Raw genomic sequence first — 20,638 nt, forward strand, 5'->3', positions numbered from 1 at the left:
CTAACTTCAATTTATTTACAGTTCTTAACCATAACCTTAAACCCATAACCTTGAAATAAAGGGTAAACATGCGCACAATTTTTGCCACATTTGTGACAACATTTCATTCATTTATATTCATTTCCTGGAGCCCAGTTAACTTTACCAGGTTTTAACTTTAAAGTAGCTGATATATGTAATACCAAGCACACATAGACACACATGTGCAGACACAATGGCTGTAATTAACACAAGTATATGCTTCAGTGAACCCAACACCGTGCCAGGAGGTTCAACAAAGAATTTAATTGTCTATTTACTAATCCATTTACACAGAATTTGAGTGTCACTTTGGAATGGATCTCTCTCTCTCTCTCTCTCTCTCTCTCACACACACACACACACAGACAATGTGCAATATTCATGGTACACACACTGCTTCTTATTCCCATGACTACTACTCAGCTGTCAGTTAAACCAATTAAATTTTCATCTAACAAATATGACCCCTGAAAATTTACAAAACATTTTTTCTTATACAAAACTGTCAACTCATCCGTGAAGTCAAACATGTTGCAGTTTGCAAATAAAAACAAATTCAAGAATCTTTCAAATATTCCCCCCGCAGCACCTATCAGTTATCAGCACTCTTCCTACTGTCATTTCATTTCATTCGGTCGTTCAGCCAGTTTCTCAGAGGCTCCAGGTTCCTCTGAATCCAGCGAACATTTTTCTGCACGTTGTCCATGGCAACTTGTGTAGCTCTCAGCTGAAGCGCCTGTTCTTTGATGGAATCAAAGAACAACTGCACCTGGGGATCAAACACGCATTCATTTACGAAAAAGTGAACACAAGCACACCACTGAAAATTAGACAAAAAAAAAAAAAAAAAGGACACGTAAAAGCATTTTCTTGTTTGGTCAAGGCTAACACACCTTTGTTAGTACTTTTTATAGATATGTCTGTTTAGGTCAGTGCCACACTATTTTAAGACCAATAAATAAATAAATAAAATTAGCATTTCTGTAAAGACATATTTATAAATGAATGTGTAACATAAGAATTTAATAATTAATAATAATTCATCTATCATGCTTATTACTGACTTTGCCAGTACTAGTCAATGCCAATAGCATCTTAATATTCTGGTGCATCTATAAATTGTCTTGTAGAATTTAGATTAGAGGAAATTATAAGAGCGTATTTACATTAATGAGCTCTTCCTGATGTGAGAACTGGCCTGTGGTACCAATGATGATGTTTCTAATACAAAATGAACCCAACTGGAACCTGCAGAGCAAAAATACAACAGAGAGGAAAGTCACAGATTAGTATCCCCTCCTACATGTGCACACACTGCTATGTAGGGCTTTCATAGTGGAATCGGCTACACATTGCATTGCTTGTTGTAGGTCTTTATAAAATCAAATCTTGTTCCATTTGTTTCTTAATGGCACAGAAGCCCGTTAAAAGGCAGGTCTACTGGTTTACACAAAGTTCTTACATTCAAATCACAAGACCAGCCTACTGTGAGTATGTATGCATGATACAATATCACTGTAATGTTATAAAAAAAACAGCATTTTCATAGCATCACATGGCTTGACTTCATATCATTCACAGCATCTACATTATGTTATACTGACCTTTGAACCAGAGTATCCCAGTTCTTTTTGACAAAGTTCCAGGCAAGATGATGTCCCTGCGGGTTCCTGGCCACCATCAGGATGAGACGTGACAGGTCCTGGGATCGAATCACCTTCCCTTCCAGACCCAACTCCAGCAGTCTGCAATGCAAACACACACACAATACAACCTGCTCTATTAACACCACCTCTACTAACAGCTGTGTAGCACATAAGTAATATAGCCACAGAATAAATACTGGATATCTGTTGGCAGTTGTTCTGTGGTACAGTACCCCATGTTTGCCACTTGGTGGCAGCATTAACTGTGTCAAGAATGTAACAGGCAGAGGATGTACCTGTGTAATTTGTCTTTGTCTCTAGTGCAGGTCAAGGCAAACAGGATTTTGCTTTTTTGTGCTGCAGAGAGAGAAATGTTGTATGTGTGAAAGAGTGAGGCCCAGCCGTGGTCATCCTGCGCTCCAACTGAATACACTGTTTCTGCCACATCAGTGGGCAAGCTAGAGTAAACACAAACAGAGATGTGCATATTAGGGACGTGATGAAACATCAAATTATATGCTCCACTCCAGCACAGGGGGTAGCTGCTGTTTTTCTGAATTACATCAGCGATTTTTGACCAATAATGATGGGTGTTAAAATATAATTTATACACACACATACTTGAGTGTACCATTGGACTGGAGCCAGTCTTTAAAGCTCTGACGAGCTCGCTCCAGGCAGGAGGGGTCATCCAGGTGGCAAGCCAGTGACAGGACCTCAGACCTCAGCCGTCGCTCTGACACAGAACCCGTGTCAGTCCACGTCTGCTGGTCAATGATGGCACGGAAAAATCGCAGGATGTAGGTCTGCACCAAGAGAAACACCATCTCACATGAGCTTAAGCTACATTTCATGCTGACTCTGGAATAAATGCTATTTAAAATGTACACTCTTGTCTCCTTACCCCCAGTTTCCTTGTTAGCTCAGTCTCATTCCTTTTCTCAACAATCTGGTAAAAGCTCTCCAGATATCCCAGTCCTTCGAGGAGAGGCACATTGTGTGTCTCCGAACGCAGGTAACCAATCAGGTCCAAGGCTTTATTGAGTGGCAGATGACCTGCCCTTTAGAGACATACACGAATATTTGACAGGTTAGGTGCTATTTCAGGTAGGAAAATCAAAGCTGTTTATGCTTGTTCTCAGACACATACACACATATATGCTTACGTGACCAGTTGAAAGGCATTGTGTATCAGTTGAGTCCTGTCTTTGTAACTCAGAGCAGTGTGATTTTCCAAAAGTAGTTTGGTCATCACGTCCCAACCACCATCCTCGTAATGAACTACATAGTAGCCTGTCATGTCACTGTTTACTTTCACCCAGCTGACTTCCTCTCCTATATGTATACTGTCTAAAAGAGACATAAACAGCAAAAGAGGGGATAAAAAACAATAAATTGGCAAAATAAAAATGAAGATATGTCTGCAGTGTATTTTGCATCTCTTTCCTGTTACCTGTCTGTGTTGTCATCAGGTGTCTGTGGATGGTGCTGGAAGCATCTGTTTTGTATGTCAGAGGGATATGCCACAGGAAGCTATAAAGGAAAAGAGAGTAGAATATGATTTCATGAATATATGAAGTCATGATAATGAAATTTGAGCAGCTTCTAAAATAAATGTGAATAGAATAGCAAAGTAAATTGTAGAAACTGTACAGGTGTATGTGCATGCTCACCCCTGTTGCAGTGTGGACCAGAGGGGATCAGTGGGTAGCACTATCCTCAGGAACCTGTCCTGTCTAAGCTGAAGGTAAGGCCCCTTCCTAGTTACAGTTACCACAGGAATACCTTTCTGCAGAGTCCAAGTGTTCATCATGGCTGTCAGGTCCAGGTGTTCCCCTGCAAACAGGTACTGCAGCAGACAGTTGGAGATGAGTACATACAACTGCATAAATCACAAGGTTAGAAAATAATCTTGTAAACTGTGTAAGATCTTTGAGAACAAACCCATGAGGAGAGGGAAGAAAGTCCATGTTTAAATGTTTACTCACTGCATTCTTGGAGGCCTGGTTGCTGCTGTAACAGTGTTTTCCCGAGACAAAGTCCTCCTCTGAGCATGTCTGAAACACAAAATGAAAGCAACGCTTTCTTTTTTGCAAATCTCATGTACTTTACCATAGAATTTGAACGTGACCTTTCAACCTGCAGGACAACTGTTTCCTCCAATTCTATTGAATACAGTAAGACAGTTAATCTCAGACTGGTAATCCATCGTCATGGTCACCATCTGCTTTCATTCTAATCAGTGTTTTGTTATTGCTGCGTGACAAGGCAGCATTTTCTTATCACCTACAACTGCATTACGGGGCAAAGAAAACATAACTATAATGTCAATGAAAAGAGACAAAATGTTAATTGCCTCCTTTAAGCAACTTCCTAAGTAAACTAATATAAGGTCTGTAATGAGATGAAAAGGAAACAATGACTGGCTGGATGAAGGAAAAACACCCATATAAAAAAAGCAATATATGATTTCTGTAAGTGGATTGGACACTCTCTGTCTGTACATTTTGTACAGTTCTGTTCTCTTGATGAAAACGTGCTCGTACATTGGCCAGACTGTCCCACAGGTCCTGGTTGTGTGCATTTCTGTAGCTGTATTTACGAAGGTATCGTACGATCCCACTCTGGAACACATCATCTGTCAGAAAGTGTCGCAGCATGTGCAGGACACAAGCTCCCTGGTGGAACAAAGAAGAGGGGGTTATTTAATAAAGGGATCAGCTCGAGACTGTCGTTGTATATTGTTGTCAAGGCAGTTAGAATTTATTTCTCATAAATATGAAAAAAAAAGGTTAGATTATCTGTTAAAATATCTATTTGGAGATCAATAGTTATGTAGTCCAGAGTGTGTTATCAGAGGCTTTCAGTTTAAAGGAATGACCAAACCAATCAGGACAGAGTAACAAAAAAGATGCTGTTAAACTATGTTGTATTTATCCCTCATTTTGCAGGTTATACATTTCGACAGATAAGAAACACAGAATGAATTGCCTCTATCAGCTTTGTGACCTTCTTTGGAGTGAAGGCACAACATTTGTGAGAATGAAATCATACTTTGTTATAGGAGACTGTGTCAAACATCTGTTTGATCTGTGTGGGGTTCTCTGCCGGGCTCGATATTGGTCGCGACGAGTTCAATGAATCGTATCCAACTGCTGCAAAACAGGTATGCAGTAGATATTCCTCCTGCAGGATGATGCACAGAACAGGATGATCAGTCATCATCTCTAGGTTAAACTATCGCTATTAATCAATGAAGTCTACTCTCAGATTAAACAAAGCACAAACCACTTTGAGGTCGGGGTAGGTGGCCTCAACTGAAATGTACTCCATGTATCTGGCAAATCCTTCATTGAGCCAGATATCGTTCCACCACTCCATGGTCACCAAGTTACCAAACCACTGCAAACAAGATATATTTGGATTTTCAGGCCTTGGTATTGTCTATTTATGTAATGATTTGATTTATGATCTAAACAAACACTTAATCCTGAATGTATTTTGAGCATAGACACGGTGTCACACTCTCACCTGATGAGCAAGCTCATGACCGATTACCATGGTAATCCAGAGTTTATCTGAAATGGAGGACGTGAGGGGATCAAAGAGAAGGCTGGTCTCTCTGTAGGTGGTCAGACCCCAGTTTTCCATTGCACCAGACTCGAAGTCTGGGATGGCTATCAGATCTGAGAGAGGGAAAACACAGGGCAACAGAACAGAAAAATGACACAAAATAAAGATAAATTAAATGTTACTTGACTTACACTATATAGACAAAAGTATTTTGGATGGGCTATTTTTCAAGGGTTGGACTCAGCCCCTTACTTCCAATGAAGGGAAATCTTAATGCTTCAGCATACCAAGACATTTTGGACAATGCTATGCTTCCAACTTTGTGTCTACAGTTTGGAGAAGGCCCTTTTCTATTCCAGCATGACTGTGCCCCAGTGCACATAGTAAACTCCATAAAGACATGGTTGGATGAGTTTGGTGTGGAAGAACCTGACTGGCCCCTACAGAGCCCTGACCTCAACCCCATTCAACACCTTTGGGATGAAATGGAAAAGCTATTGCGAGCCAGACCTTTTCATCCAATATCAGTGCCTCCATTCACTGTTGCTCTACTTCATGAATGGGCAAAAAGTCCCACAGAAAAATGTCAAAATCTTGTGGAAAGCTGTCCCAGAAGAGTGGAGGACGTTATAGCTGGAAAGCTGTCTGTGTACTAAGAATGCAATGTCATTAAAGTTTTTGTTGGTGTGATGGCCAGGTGTCCCAATACTTTTGTCTATTTAGTGTAGTTCTGCAAAAACTGAGCAAAGGGTACCTTGTTTGGGTAGAGGATAGTTAATGTTGAAATACTGCTCATAGAAGTCTAGCATTTTGACAGCAACCTCCAGGGCATAGTGGGTTTGTAGCCACTTCTCAGGGCTGGCATAGATGGACACCTACAGACACACAACAGTGCAAGAGAAGCAGAGAAATGGGTCACTGAGAAAGTAATAGTGTTTCTAGTAATAGCTATTAAGAAATTCAGAAATTAAATATCATCAGGCCGCACCTGCACTCCAGAAGATGTTGTTGCAGTGACAGATTTGAAGTCACAGATGACAAAAGCTACCAGGTACGTGCTCATCTTTACACTTGCATCAAACTGGTCCTCAAGGAGGCCATTGTTTACTTCAACCGTCTTGACCTAAAATGCATATACAATTCATTTCAGCCAATTTTCACTCAAACTTGAACATGCACAAAAACTTGCATATATACAACACTCACCACGGGCATGTTGGACAGAGAAATGTACTCTGGACTCCTCCTGATCCGTATGGAGAAGTTGGATTTGAAGCTTGGCTCATCAAAACAAGGAAATGCCATCCGAGCACTTGTGGGCTCAAAGTGTGTGGAAGCTAATGTTCTGAGAAAAGACATCGGCAGATACTTCTTGGTAGTTGGAACCTCTTTGTGTTTGTAGGATATTTTACCAAGCTTGCTCTGAAACTATCTATATGGTCCTACCTGGTCTCTCCAGTGCTGGTTCTATATGTGCTCTTGTAGAAGCCATAGAAGCCCTCTGCAAGTTCTGCCTCAAACTCAATACACAGGAAGTATTTTTGCCCATGACTGAGCACCCTGGGAGAGAAAATGCCAATCTGCTCATGGGAAGGGTTATGAAGAACTGGAAGAACCTAGAACAAAAGGAGATGGGAATAATTTTGATCCATTGTAGGTAACCATGACAAATACACTGCAATAGTAACACCTACCTGGTCAGACAGATGAGCTAAATTCTGGTCCAATATAGTGGCCTTGGAGATCTGTAGACCCTTGCTGTGCAATACAACCCAGTTTGTGTTGTTCTGGACATCAATCTGGATCTGCACTGAGCCAGTGAATCTGAGGCTTGTGAGGTTCGGGTGCAGGAGCAAGTGGTAGTGAAGTGGAAAGATGTACCTATCACAAAGAAATGGGCATTGCTCTTTTAATCACCTACTTAAAAAACAGAGGTCCACCAATTGTCTTGTCAATTTCTTGTTCATAGGTATAACAAAGGAGTGTGAGGGGTACCTTGGAAGGCGAAGACGGCTCCAAGGGAAGGACAGATCACTAGTAGTCAAAGGAGACTGTTCTCCTAGTACTGGCTGTGAACTCTGTACTGGCTGAGACCCAACCAGAGACATGTGGAACAGAAACAGCACTAATAGTCTTACCAAGACCATTGTATAGGAAATGTCCTTCAACCACTGACTTAAAAAGAAAAAAATAATAGTGTGACAGACTGACAGCAAGTATTAAACTTGATCACTTCCCAAAGATGAGGAGCAATGATGGACCATCTGATGTGGGAGCTGGATGTCTGCCAGACAGATTTGTCCAGTTTTCACATTCATATGGTTGAGTCAAAAATGTCTCAGGACCCTTTTTTCTTAAACCTGAAAGACATTAGAGGAGTATTAAAAACACAGGACATACATCTGTCAGTGAATCAACATTTATACTATTGTTCTTCCTGTTGTAGTGGTCCTCCCACCTGCTGCAGTCAGTTTTATGGCTGTGGTTTCAAAGATTTCTAACTGCCAGACTAACTCAGTGGATCAAAATATAACAAACTCCACCTTCACTTGTCTCTACCAGGGAGGTAAAGGTATTTCTGTTTAAAAAGTGACAGTTTTGGACCTCGCAAGCAACTCTCATGACCTCTGTCGAGTGAGCAGTTGATTTACTGGCAAATTGAGCTGTTTTTTAAGTTGTAGGCCTCAACCACAACACATCTCAGCCTGAAGGAGACTGACACATGGGACAAGCAAACCACATGATTTTCCATGCGGACAAAACAAAATGAGGACACAGCTATTACCGTAAGGTGACAACAGCTGCAGGAGCATGACAGCAGTTCAAACCAGGCTACACAGGCAGTAGCTGTGTTGCACCATGCTGATACAGTGTACAGTATTTCAGTTACGGCAATCCACATGTTAATCAGAAACTGCTGAATTGCTATGATTAACTTACAGTTGTTAAAGTAATGCCGGTCTTGTTTCTGTTTTAGAGGTCATGTATTGAGAGAAATCAACTAGCTGCATGTGTCAGAAAGTTTTACCTTGATAATTTCGGCTTCATCATGCTTCCGTCTTAAACCTCCTGCTGAGTTTCACTTTCTCTTTTAAGCTCCCTCCCACTGCTGAGACAAAAAAAAAAAAAAACTGTGTGTGTGTGTGTGTGTGTGTGTGTGTGTGTGGTGTGTGTGTGTGTGTGTGTGCAGGTGTACCCTACAAGAGTGTTGTCTCATGCTCTGAGTGTGTTGATATGATCAGTTTCTTACCTCAGATCTAACAGCCGTACGCAGCTGTGTCTCCGGTTGCTCCAGTGACTCTTCACTGACTTTCTCCTGTCCACATTACTGTCCTGTCCTCATTTCTCTCCCTTTTTCAAATGCAGATAAAGCCTCCTTTGTGTAAGACTTCACACTGTCTGCCTCTCTTTCTCTCCCTCTGCGTGTGGGTTTGTTTGTGTGTGCTGGGGTGGCAGGTGGGGAGGGTTCATTGTTAGCATAAGGTCATAACAATGAGACATGTCAATCCCCCATAATGCAACACTCCCGGCAAAGCCAAATGGCATGCCCCCATTTCACACACTCACGTATATACAAGGGGCACAAACACACATACACACAGATACACAAAAAGAAGGCAGTAATTACAGAAGCTACTCTAACTGTAGCAGACATGACTGAGCCACCCAGGGGTCTATTTTACCTTCCTATCATCTATTTATGGACAGGTAAGTGCTTTTAATCTCTAATACATGATTGTGTTGTATATAAAGCATGACCAACATATCTGAGTTTATTCAATGACAGATGAAAGTCAAAGTAAGTCAATAATTTAAGAGCTATGAAATCTGTACAGCATACAACAGACTCTACTGTGAGGTTTTATACTGTCAGTGTGGGGGGGGGGGCCTTTAGAGCAGCACTGACTCCTTTACTAGAGTAAAAATAAACACAGAGATTCATTTCTAGGATTGCAGCATAAAAATGATCAAGATTTAATTCTAAACTCCTCTAAATTATAAACGTGATGTCCATAATTGAAACTTTGCCCTTTAAAACAGAACATCAAGAATGTCATTTGTTAACGAAATGTCTCAACTTTACAGGTACTATGTGTATTTTCTGTACTTCGTTGCACTATTAGCTGGGATAGGCTCCAGCTCCCCCACGACCCTGACGGATAAGCGGTATAGAAAATGGATGGATGGATGGATGTTGCACTATTATGTTTGACCAGTTGCATAACCACAGAAGAAGAACCACCACCCCCCCATCCTAAGTTTACGTCATCCCTCTTTGTTTAAGAGTAGTTCTCTTCATATTGTCCTCTGTCTCTCTTTTTATTTTTTTTTTTAGGTGGGGTAGAGGGTGTTGTGCTGGCATCTCTGGCCCCTCCAGTCCACCTGTCAGGGGAAAGGCTGGGCTGGACCCTGCTGGTCTGTATGGTGAGTGAGTTCAGGAGAGGGCCCCTAGAAGTTAGCTGGAGGTCACCATCTGACGGCCACGTGTCCAGCTCACCATACAGCATTGCTGTAAACAGGAAGCATCGTGGCCACAGCGCCGTGGCCATCATCACAGTGGCGACCACTGACTGGCCGTCGTACAGTTGCTCTGTGAGTCGCAGACGACGCACAAAAGTCATCAGGAGACATCACACCATCTCATCAGGTGGGACAGCAGCTGATCAGGACACCAGAATTTTGAATTTTAATTCAGTAGTTAATAGTCACAAATAGAAAAAACTCACACTTTTTATTATATGCTTTTAATACATTTTTATAATTTCAGATCATCAAGCGAAGACCTGCAATGAAGATGAGGAGACAGACGGTAAATTTTAATTGTTTGCAAGCGACCAAAAAAAAAGTGTGAATCATACAGATGTTGGTCCTTATTTTCGTCTGTGTGTTTTTATGTCCAGGCATTGATGTGTGGACAAACACAGTGGTTGTCCTGATTATGAGGCTGCTTTTCATGAAGATCATCGTCTTTAACACTTTGATGACTACTTATGTTGTTATTAAGTGGTAAGAGGATGAGCCTTGTGTGCTTTAATACAGAAATAACCAGTTTTTCACTCATTTATGGTGTTGTCTAACGGGAAAAAATTAAATGTGTTCGATCTTTCAGACATTTGGAAATGGAGGGCTCCTGATGAACCATATGACCTTGAAAAGCAAAGTATCTCAGAGAGGGGAACTCTTTCTTCACTGAAGTCTGCACAGTGAGGATTTTCACACTGGAAGAAGTTGAGCATTGTCCACCCTTATTGTTGGCTTTACAATAACGGGATCATATGGGAAATTATCCATTGTCAGGATCACAGGAGTAGCAGGTCTCAGATGCTACAAATCTTTTGTCGCGCCACTTTGAACCTCTCTCATGCTGACTTCCCAGGTGTTGCTGACTGTGGCAGTTGAAAACAGATTGCGTTTGTGAGGTCAAACCCAGTATCTGATCAAAGCCTAACCTCAGACAGATGGGTAAGAGCACAAACTGTTGTATGTGTGCTCGTGTGCATTTGTCAGAGGATCTGTGTGTATTCTTACTCATGTTTAATTCTGCATTCTTTGAATTATTGAAAAGATTGTCGGTTTTTTTTTTTTCAAGGAAAGAGTTGAAGAAGCTGAAGAGTTTTTGAAAGTTCATAGGAAAACGTTTTCTTTTTTATATTCCTGTGCATGTGACACTAATAAACAGGAAGTAAGATCGGACCATTTTGACTTTATTCCTTTTTAAATAAAACACTTGCACACAGTTTTTTTGTCATGTTTTTTTTTTTTTAGCGCCTTGAGTAACACACTGACATAGCAACAGAGCACCACTAGGTGGCAGTACAATCACATCTGACATTTTTTAAATTATTATCCAACAGCAAGAATATGGAGCTTAACTTCCTCTACAGGACACTACGTTCATAAATAAGTTAAGTATTTAAACATTGACCAGTGACTCTTCACCAAACTGACACTCGCTCATGATGAAAGAGCTCATGATGAGATTAGGCTTAAACTGCCAACCAAATGGGGCATAATTATACAAACTGTTACATATTTAAAAGGCTCATAGTCTTACGGGTTGGCATTTAATCAGATAGTATACATCTTCCACTACACGCTGCTGAAGCACATGTTTCAGCAGAGAATGCAGTTAAGTTTTGTAAGTGATTTGCAGTGTTTTGTCTACACGTATCCCAGTTAGGAGCAGCTCGTCAATTCTGGCAGTAAGGAAAACAGTTTACAGTAGCAACCTCAAAAACAAAGGAGAGAGCGTGAGGAAGAGAGGAGTGCTGGTTTGGTGGTGAGATGGTGATTCTTTGTACATGAAAACCATACATTATCTGTCTTTGGCTCAAATTCACAAAACAAAGAATACGGTGAGCAACGTACACGAGCCGCTATCATCACAGCCTCTTGGCAAAAAGGTGGAAATACCTCTGATGTGATCCTCAGAGGAACTTAAAACACACCCAATCAATTCACCGAGTGGGAAAAGAAACAGAACACTGATGCAGCCACACACACACACACTTTCACACACATTCATACATACTTGAAATCAGGACTGAGGAAAAACAACAAATTCACAGAGCAACAGAATAGTACTGATGGCATTTGCTGTGACAATATTCATAATACATTCAAAAGAGAACTACTCACATTGACTGACTTAAAATGACACACTGAGTCAAATCAGCTACTGGAAGAAAGATGCTTTTCAACAAATATGGCAGCTCCTTGTATTCAACAGACATCAACTTTTAAAGGATCAAAAATCAAATTATAGGTGGTCTCCAAACTTGAGCCATTGGAGATTTTGGTGGAGAACATTAAGTTAGAGGAAGAAACACTGATGTGGATTTGTTAAACTTAAACAAAAGAAAAAATCTAAATAAAGTGCTTTTGTTAAAACAAACACCCTCTGACTGAGGTATTAAAGAAACATCACATCAAATGACACAAAAAAACAAACTCTACGCCATTACACTGTGCACTGAAGACGAGCTATTTACAGTTTGGAGTGTGTACCACATACTTAACATACTTAACCCCGCACACACACAGGTGCACTCGTCAAATGTCCTATCCAAAGATGAAGACAGATTGCAAAAGCCGTCATCACATTTCCTGTGTTTTTCCCCAGAGGGCTGATTCTGCCAGGTAAGATGCAGTTAGTGTTGGCCAGAGTCTCCTGTGCCCACAGAAAGCGCTGCCACCTCTTCCACAAAAACACTAGGGTCTAATTACTGTCCAGCCTGCTGTTTCCTCTCACCATGACAGGAGAATCAGTGCTCAGGATCAGTGCTCAGCAAAAAAAACCCTCACTTTCTAGTGCACACACATATACAAGCCCACACGCATGCAGGCGCACGCAAAGACCCCCATTCCTGCTCTTACATTAACACCAGGGTCAGAGCACACAGCAGGAGCACAGCGAGCTGCTTGACAGGATGAGAATCAGAGCGTAAGGTGGAGGTAGCCGAGCCGCGGGGGTAGATCCTCCATCTATCCCGGTGCGGGTGGAGGCTCTCCATGTCCTTCAAGGCGCTGTGTGCTGCCACTGTGAAGTTGGCATCCCCGGTGGTCAGGAGATCAAACACACAGGAGTGGAAGTAAATGTCCTGCACCTCCAGCTGCTCCCTGCAGCGTTCCTTTGCCCCCTCCACGCCAAAAACCTGCATGGCACCATAGGGAAACGCTTGTGTCTGTGAGGAGTAGCTGGGACGACGCAGCTGCTGAAGCTGTAGGCCGAGCGCAGGAGGGGACAGGGGCAGGGGAAGATGCCCTGCCTGGTCAATGCGTTCTCCGCTGGGGCAGCCGTTCAGACAGAGCTGCAGGTCCTGGGTGGCATCGTAGGCCTGAGCCAGCTCCTCCGGGATCCGCACTGCCAGGGTCAGGTAGCGGCCCAGCTGGCGAACTATTACAGTTACACCAATGTAGCCAGCGTGCAGCTCCACGTGGCGCCCCGGGATGCGCTCAGAGATCCACAGAGCCCGGACCTTCCCAGCTGCACCGTCTGCCCCAGCAGAAGTGTGGATGGGGTCTCCACTGCTCACCGTTCCATCATCAAAGGCAGCGGGGAGGTTGTCCGTGACCGCCTGGTAGAGCTTCTGGTCTGTACAACCCTCATATGGCTTGAAGATGATGGTGATCTACAGAGACGGAGCAGCAGGTAAGTGATAGAGACAGTTTAAGCTTATAGTGTGTCCAGTGAAAGGCAATTTGCAAATGCAAGAATTGATGTCGAGCTGCAAAGTTAACTGGATAAAACACAATTGTCATCAAGGAGAAGAGCAAAGCTGAAACAATTACTTGATTAACTGATCAGTCAATCGAAAGAAAATTAGTAGAGCAATTTTCAGCTTCTCAACTGTGATGTTTTGTTACTTTTCTTTGTCAGTTATGATAGTTATGTGAATCTTTGGGATGAAATATCTTTTCACCTGCTGGTTGAACAAAACAAGCAATTTCGAAGACTTTGAATTCTGAGGAATCACGAAAGTAATTTTTCATTGTTTTTGGACACTAAGTGAGAAATCAATTAACTGAGAAAACAATCTTCAAATTAATTGGTAATTAACTGATAATGAGAATGATCAAGGTTTCCGAGATAAAGTATAAGATGTTGTTCCCTTTCTCTCTCTCTCGTTCTCACACACACACTCAACCATTTTACAGGTTATTGACTCTCATCACACTACGTTTGAGAAATGATTTAATGACTTCTTAACAAGTTGTAATTTGACACAGCTATGCAAACATGCTGACACACGCATACACATGCACAGACACACACACACACACACAAGAAAAAAAAGACATAAAAAAACACACAGGGCTCCAGTGGTGAGTGGAGGCAGTAGTGGACGCAGGGTGTGGTGTGAGCATTACGGTTAGCACTAGCATCATAGTTCCGGTGAATGGCTGCTTTGTTCACATGACAGCTGTGAGGAATGAGGCCTGACAGGCCATTAAGCCTGGAGGGCTGTTAGTGTGTGCGTGTGTTTGTGAGAGAGAGTATGCATGTGTGTGTGTCCCCAATAATCATGACTAATAACTTGCCCCACCTCTGACACAAGGTCAGACCTTCAGCTCCACAGTGTAGCAACCCTGCTATTTGCTTTATGTGTGTGTTTCTATCAGCGTGTGCATGACTAAGTGTATGCGTTGGGTGTGTATGTGTTTTAATAATTAAAGATATCGACTAAACTAGAGAGGGCAGATCATCGGGGGAAACATCAACATAGCTTCTTTAACACCACAAAGATCACCTTGTGTGGCTCGTCATCCATTTGGTGCTCTGTGTGTGAGTGTGTGCGTGTGTGTGTATGTGTGTGTGTGTCTATCTCGTTGTTAAGGGATAAGGACCTTTAACACACATAGTGCTTTAAGCTGAGTGCAAGGAGTACTGCTTATGAGACACACACACACACACACTCACACACAAGTAAACAGTGGGTCCTTTCACACATCTCCTTTCATATTATTAGAGGTCAAGCTATGTGCAGCCATTTACCAAATTAGGTTTCCAACGCTGCTTCAGTCACAAGAGATAAGTCACAAAATCAGGCTGTGTGCCTCACACTTGTGACTCAGAAAGAGAAAGTAGAGCAGGGAGAGTAAAGGGTGCTTTCTCACCTCACACTGATAAGGTTACTTACTCTGAGGCATAAGAAAAAAAACTTATTAGATCATTATAGAAAATGTTTCTCTCTCTAACACACACACAGAAATAAACTAGATTACACCAGCTGCTCTCACTTAGGAAACTCTTTCAGCTTTAATAGCAGCAAATTAGACCCCAAAAGTCCATTATTCTTTGATTCTCCCTTTATCTCCACTCACCTTATTGGTTGCTGTGGCACTGGAGCCAGGTACTACGGGAACATTAGTGACTTGTACAGACAGATAGTCATTATCGATGAGAGGCCATGCCCCCTCCACCTTACAAGTCTGGAAGCTGTCCTTAAATGTCCTCAGGTGTGGGTCCCCAAACAGCCCACAGAACAGGTACCCGGGCCGGGAGTGGGTGTGGCTGTGAGCATGGGAATGTGCGTGTGCATGGACATGGGAGTGTGTGTGGGCATGCTGGGTGCGGCTGTGGTAGTTGCAGGGCTCGTGTTGGACCTCGGGGTGCGTGGAGGAAGTGGGCCCGTCTCTGGAGCAATTCCTCTGACTCATGAGGTCAGAGATGCCAAGCACGGCTGAGTGGAAGACCAGGTTCCCTCTGCAGGACTTGGCCGTCCTCTGGGTGCAGGCCGAGTACGCACGTAAAGCCTTGCAGAATTCAATATGAAAGCCATCCACGGCCGGCGTCAGGTGGGAGGTCAGGGACACAAAGTCGGTTGTGCACTTCTGGATACGGCACTGAGGGGTGGGCACCTGGCACTGACCTGGAGAGGACAGAGAGAGGAAGACATTGTTAGCAAAGTGATATTACACAAAGAGTTATAGTGATAGAGTAGAAGCTTTTTAACTAGAAATTCAAAGTTCAAGTACACACAGAAAACAACTAAGGTGTGTAGACAGCTTTTGAAGTTAAACAAATAATGCTCCAGGCTTGTTACAACCCTAACTAATAAAACAGGAAAAAGAATTGGCCGCTGGTTGAAAGTCTTGTTCAATCAACAGTGCCGCCCTGTGAGTGTAATAAACCTAAAGTGTAATAAACCAAAGAGCAGCCAGAGAGAGAAGATAAAGAATATTTTCCCACAAGGAGTGAGATAATTCTGGTTATATAGCCTGGGTGCACCTGACAGACAGAGAGAGCTAGACAATATAATAGCAATACAATGTGTGATCATTTTTTATTGTGTTTCATTTGTGATTCTATGTGGCTTTAGCAGAGAATTTACACAACGGGTCATGTTTTTGTCACTTCAGTGTTATATAGCTGTAACTATGAGTGGCAGAGAAAATGCATCCAAAAGACTGATCTTTCTGTCCCCCGTATATCCATTAGGAACAAATGTCTCGGTCCAAAATTGTCCCTGATGTTTTATCTATGGCTACGTTTCTGAATGCAACAAGGGTCAAACCAGCCTTTCATATCATAGATCATCAGAGAGAGAGAGGGAGTTACAGCAAGAGTGAGAGATTAGAGAACAGACCTAATGCATCAGTCACAGCATGCTCCTATTAGATTAGGCCAGAGGAAGAGAGGCTCTGCAGTGTATGGGCAGCTGCACACACACACACACACACACACACACACACACACACACATAGATATCTTAGAAAGAATGCTGGTTGTGCCTTCCTTAAACACTCACAGTGAGTGATTTTTCCGATGGCGGTATGATCGCCTAATAGCCAAGCAAAACCAGAAAGTACATGGTTTTGTAGAGAAATCAGCAGATGTCACACCATCACTTAACAACCATAAGCTGCCACTAACACAGCAACACACACAAGCAAACAGCACATTCCATCTCTTCTTCATGGATGTATTTGATTTCTGGGCATGAAGAAGTCGGGCGCCACCATTTGGGGGCAGCAGTGCTCTGAGTTTTAGAAATCAGGGTGCAGGTACAGACCCCGACTCACGCCACGCTTCAGAATCTCTCTCCTGCTTGTTAAATACTGACACCAACCCACAGACAGACACACACAGGCTGCCGTCCACGCCAGCCACCACTGTACAGACAGTCTGAGCACTGAGGACACATTGTGTCTTTGAATGGCGCACCAACAGCCTCCTTCTCTCCCTCTTATCTGCCCCACAGTACCTAAATACCACTCCCAATCTAATCAGAGTGGGTTTATTCTCTTTCGAAGGGTATCAGAATCATGAGCTACTCTAAAAACACACAAAAGCACCCATTCACTTGCATTTTCCCAGCAGGGTGACGTAACGAGACGGCAGTCGACCCTGTAACTGAAACACTCGGGTTCAAAACCACTGACTTCATCAAAGGTTAAAACCCCTCTGAAAACAAGCGTTTGCTAAAGTTTCACACCAGCTCCCGCTGCGCTGCTCTATAGCTGACCCTGCAATGGATGCATTAAGCTGAAAGGATTTTCATACGATGACTGATAATATTCTGAATCAATATGAAAGCACAGTTTTCATCTTTTGTTCTTCAAGGCTGGCCATGATCTCTCATTTGTGCAGCCGTCCTCGTAAGCACCCTTTTCTAAGCATGCACTGCTGTACTTTCAAAAGAGAATCCAATCTATGCATATAAATAAGCAATTTGTGGTAAGTCTAGTCGAGGTGATGAATACCGAAATGACTTGAAAATATGACTTGGAAGAGAATGATGTGAGGAGCTGGATACACAAGAGCTGCCAGGCTTGATTCTTTCCCTGGGGTAACTATCCAATATAGTAAAACAGCCAGCGATGCCCACACCTCTCCTTCCATGTCCTACCACAGTATTAACTTCTCTGTTTCACTTCGCCCCCCTCTCCCAGCCACCCCTATCATCTCTCAGGTCTCTTTTCTCTCAAGCCTCATCTGCTGTCAGATATTTTTTTCCCCCGGAGCTCAAATCATTTCCCTCCATCAGCACTATTCTATTCTGTTCTCAGTCTGATTCCCTGGCCAGGTCTCTTCAGCCCCTGGTCGTATCTCTTCCCCGCATCCCGAGGCACCCTCTCTACCATCAGACAGAGGTCAAAAGATCCACCAGCTGAATCTCTCCGGCTTGGTTTAGCGATTCTTTGTCTCGCTCTCTGACAGCCTCCAACTCGTCTGATCTCCAGAGATCAGAAAAAGGATCTACTGGGATCATCTCTCAACTGAGGGAATGGCCTGTGAAGTGCTTATTGATCACCTTGTTGTGTGCTCTCTCACACACACTGAGCTCAAATCACACAAACAACCCCCCAAGCCTAGAGATACAAGACTTTACAGGAGCTGACAAAAACATGCACTCTTTCTGTCCGTGTAGCAGAGGCAGGGAGGCGCTGACAACAATTCAGACACTTTGAGCTGACGGCTGGAGGGACAATGAAATACGTACTCTTCTGTTTGGCTCAACAGACTAAATAAAACACATTCTTTCCAGGTGATGCACATGCAGCACAAGGTGTCAGGAGGGTCTTTAATGTGAAGTGGGTCTCTCTGTTCCCACCAGGCTGCGTGCAGAGGCAGTTTTGTCCCGCTGCCTGAGCCATGTTAAACTAATTACTGGAGGTGTGACTGCTCAACAGACAGCCGCCACAACAGGGGACCCCCTGCACACAGCAACACACAGACATACACACACGCCAAAAGGAAAAAAAAGAAACAAAGCAAGTTTCTAAATATTTCTTTTGGCACCAAATAATTTAATAATTCATCATATGAATTTAAAGCCAACAAACAATGTGGTAAATGAGCTCAGTAAATCAGGACCTCAGTATAGGCATAGAAAATGAATTAGATTATGTTTTTGTGTCTATAAGACTTAAACAGCTTATTAACCTTTCAGCAAACACACTCTTCTTTTAAGTAATCCTTTGTTTTCCTTTCTGTCCAGCATTTGGCTCAGACTGGGAAGTGTGAGCTCCTGTTTTTAGTGTTTATTAGAAGAGCATTACTGTGCTTCTTCATTTACCTTCACCTGAGTTTAGCTTGAGTCGTTTTAATCACTTTGAGACTCTCATGACACATTTTTTTAATTTGCTTCATCCACCTGAACATGAACTGCATCCCACACCAGGTTTACAGCACAGCACAGCTTTGATCCTAACTTTTTACGATCAGATTTAGACTGAAAGATTCTGTTTTTCTTGATCCTTCACTGAGTAAATTTGTTATCCGTTATATATGGACATGAGGAGAGTTAGACAGCCTCTCCTAGATTCCTTCCCCTCCTCCATGAGCCATTAAGGGGCAGACAGGAGAATGACGGCCCAGGAGAGAGGAGAAACTCGATCCGTGCCCAGACTGCTGCACTGCCGCTGGAGAGAGAGCCATTGTAAGGTAGCAGTGGGCCCAGCCAGCACAAGGCTTGGCCACACGATTATTTCAAACGCTTAATAACTAATAAAGTGTCTCTGGTCGCTACTAAATGCAACAGACTGGATATAAATGTTGTTACTGTGGCTGTAGTGGGTGCAACGCACCCCAATCAGTGCAAAATAAGATAACAGAGTGCGGGAAATTACAGATTTGTTGCCTTTATGACGGAGAGACGAACTGGTCGCAGCGTTGAAGTGCGGTTACTTACCTATGTGAGCACCGCAGCAGAGAGCGATGATCAGCAGCAGCAGTGGCCGGAAGCGGCGCACCAGAGACGGGGAGGCGAGGCGCTCAGCCCCGCGGCAACAGCATCCGGCTCTCCCCATCCCCGTCCATGCAGGGGCAGGAGGGGAGAGTGGACAGACCTCCAGAGGGCGAGGAGGGGTGTTGTCCAGGCCTTCTTACTTCTCCTTCCTCGTCTTCCTTTCCTTTTTCTTCTTCTTCTTCTTCTTCTTCTTCTTCTGCCTCTTCTTCCTCACTCTTCTCTCCTTCCTCTCCTCCTCGGGTGCGCAGGGGCATTAAAACACAGCTGCTCCGCGGAATGCAGGGCGGAGGGAGTGGAAAGGAGGAAAACAAAGTACAAGCACAGGTCAGACCGGAGACACTTTTACTTTTTCCACGTACAAATCCACACCCCACGTGATTTTAAGTGCGCTCCCTCCGCGGTCGGACTTTTGACTTGATTGCGATCACTCTGTGCTCCCGTCTCTCGTCCCAAACACGCACAATCACATCTCTCTCTTCCTCACCAGGCCGGGGTTTCTCCTCTACTCCTCCCCTTTCACTTTCTCCTCCTCCTCCTCCTCCTCTGCCCCCTCCAACAAATCAATAGAGAATCAACCAAACCCTGCTGGCGGAAAACCCGCCTACCAAACACACACGCACACACACACACACACACGCAGAGTGAGAGTAGTCTAGAAAATAATGAGAGGATGGAGGTAAAAGTTGTAAAACGCTGGTAAGATGCCTTTAAATCAGTGTGTGTACCGAATAGAATGATAGTTTTAGCTTAATAAATGATATTTTTAATGCAGCCTGTCGTTGTAAGTAAATATGTGCTTCTGTGCTTTCTGAAAACAAGTGAGGGAACCCATTAAAAGAGAACTTATAGTGTTATTATTATTGTATTTTGCATCCTGAAGATGCCACACCTGAATATTTTGAGGTTGAAATTATTATGCAGAAAAAGTTCAAGCACATGAAAACCAGAATGACAACATAATCTGAAGAGTTTATATTGACTTGCAATTCTTCACACTCCTCCTAACCTTCAGTGCAGAACCAATCCCTGATTTCCTCACCGCTATCAAGTTAATCTGCCTCTTCAAGCCTTTGATTACTTTGATCCACTGACCAGAAGAGCTGCAGAAAATGTTTCTAATTGGTGGGTATTCACTATCAAGAGGCTAACTCTGTGTTTGAGGTCTCCTTTTATGTCTTCTGATGATGCCCTCTAGGAATAAAA

At 43.1% G+C, this 20,638-nt stretch overlaps 2 protein-coding genes across 4 annotated transcripts; both read right to left on the reverse strand.

The window, feature by feature from the left end:
* Positions 1–263: 263 nt before the first annotated feature.
* Positions 264–8,649, reverse strand: erap2 (endoplasmic reticulum aminopeptidase 2). Of its 3 annotated transcripts, XM_046387246.1 has the most exons (22): positions 8,491–8,646; positions 8,269–8,349; positions 7,236–7,600; positions 6,935–7,121; positions 6,687–6,856; positions 6,447–6,585; positions 6,229–6,363; positions 5,995–6,115; positions 5,199–5,353; positions 4,956–5,069; positions 4,722–4,853; positions 4,214–4,345; positions 3,656–3,724; positions 3,341–3,516; positions 3,121–3,200; positions 2,834–3,017; positions 2,572–2,728; positions 2,289–2,473; positions 1,964–2,125; positions 1,626–1,766; positions 1,188–1,269; positions 264–790 (listed from the first exon to the last, which is right to left on the reverse strand). In XM_046387246.1, the coding sequence occupies exons 3-22, from the start codon at positions 7,385–7,387 to the stop codon at positions 644–646; spliced, it is 2,820 nt and encodes a 939-aa protein (XP_046243202.1). In that variant the 5' UTR covers positions 7,388–7,600; positions 8,269–8,349; positions 8,491–8,646; the 3' UTR covers positions 264–643. The 3 variants fall into 3 exon arrangements, with proteins under 3 accessions (XP_046243202.1, XP_046243203.1, XP_046243204.1); XM_046387247.1 differs by lacking the exon at positions 8,269–8,349 and having other exon boundaries at positions 8,491–8,645; XM_046387248.1 differs by lacking the exons at positions 264–790; positions 1,188–1,269 and having other exon boundaries at positions 2,299–2,473; positions 8,491–8,649.
* A 2,275-nt stretch (positions 8,650–10,924) lies between these two features.
* On the reverse strand, positions 10,925–19,950 carry rgmb (repulsive guidance molecule BMP co-receptor b). Its single transcript, XM_046387252.1, has 3 exons — positions 19,379–19,950; positions 15,066–15,613; positions 10,925–13,372 (listed from the first exon to the last, which is right to left on the reverse strand). The coding sequence occupies exons 1-3, from the start codon at positions 19,494–19,496 to the stop codon at positions 12,614–12,616; spliced, it is 1,425 nt and encodes a 474-aa protein (XP_046243208.1). The 5' UTR covers positions 19,497–19,950; the 3' UTR covers positions 10,925–12,613.
* Positions 19,951–20,638: the final 688 nt, after the last annotated feature.

The sequence above is a fragment of the Scatophagus argus genome, chromosome 4, assembly GCF_020382885.2.
Source record: "Scatophagus argus isolate fScaArg1 chromosome 4, fScaArg1.pri, whole genome shotgun sequence".
NCBI lineage: Eukaryota > Metazoa > Chordata > Actinopteri > Scatophagidae > Scatophagus > Scatophagus argus.